The sequence below is a fragment of the Ceratina calcarata genome, unplaced genomic scaffold (genome assembly GCF_001652005.2).
Source record: "Ceratina calcarata isolate Rehan_Ccalc_2016 unplaced genomic scaffold, ASM165200v1 scaffold12708, whole genome shotgun sequence".
Lineage (NCBI taxonomy): Eukaryota > Metazoa > Arthropoda > Insecta > Hymenoptera > Apidae > Ceratina > Ceratina calcarata.
Genome location: NW_017133737.1, coordinates 1 through 448, shown reverse-complemented (window position 1 = coordinate 448; position 448 = coordinate 1). Strand labels below are relative to the sequence as shown.

At 29.2% G+C, this 448-nt stretch overlaps 1 protein-coding gene across 1 annotated transcript; it reads left to right on the top strand.

Moving 5' to 3' along the window:
* Nucleotides 1-25: 25 nt before the first annotated feature.
* LOC108629057 (cytosolic 5'-nucleotidase 3-like) lies at nucleotides 26-437 on the top strand (the record flags this gene model as incomplete). Its single annotated transcript, XM_018031423.2, has 2 exons — nucleotides 26-286; nucleotides 368-437. Coding segments are annotated over exons 1-2 (175 nt in total), but the record flags the coding sequence as incomplete, so codon positions are not given.
* Nucleotides 438-448: the final 11 nt, after the last annotated feature.

Sequence of the window (448 nt, the reverse complement as noted above, 5' to 3'; positions counted from 1 at the left end):
CTAATCTTCTCGCAAGATTATCTTGTACTATGATAAAAATAATATTATTTCTAATGAATTCTATGTGTAACATTATTGTAGAAAATAGTAAATTTCTTACAATGAGCGATATGACATAGAAAACATTATGATTATGTTTTACAGCTATCCAGATTGCAATTTATAATTGTTTTCTTTTTCAATGCAGTTCCCAACGCTCAAATTAAAACATGCTCATATTAGAGATAAAAAACAGTTACTAAGGACCATAAACACTATTTTGTCAGATGGTTGCAACTCTTTGCAGGTAGAGATTGCTTAAAATTGTTTCTGAATGTCGTTTTCCATTTCAGAGAGCTCTTGTTAAATTAAAAAATTTGATTTTCAGGTTGTCACTGATTTCGATTTAACGTTAACTAAACAACATGTGAATGGAAAGAATGTTCTCAGCAGTTTCGGTATGTAAATG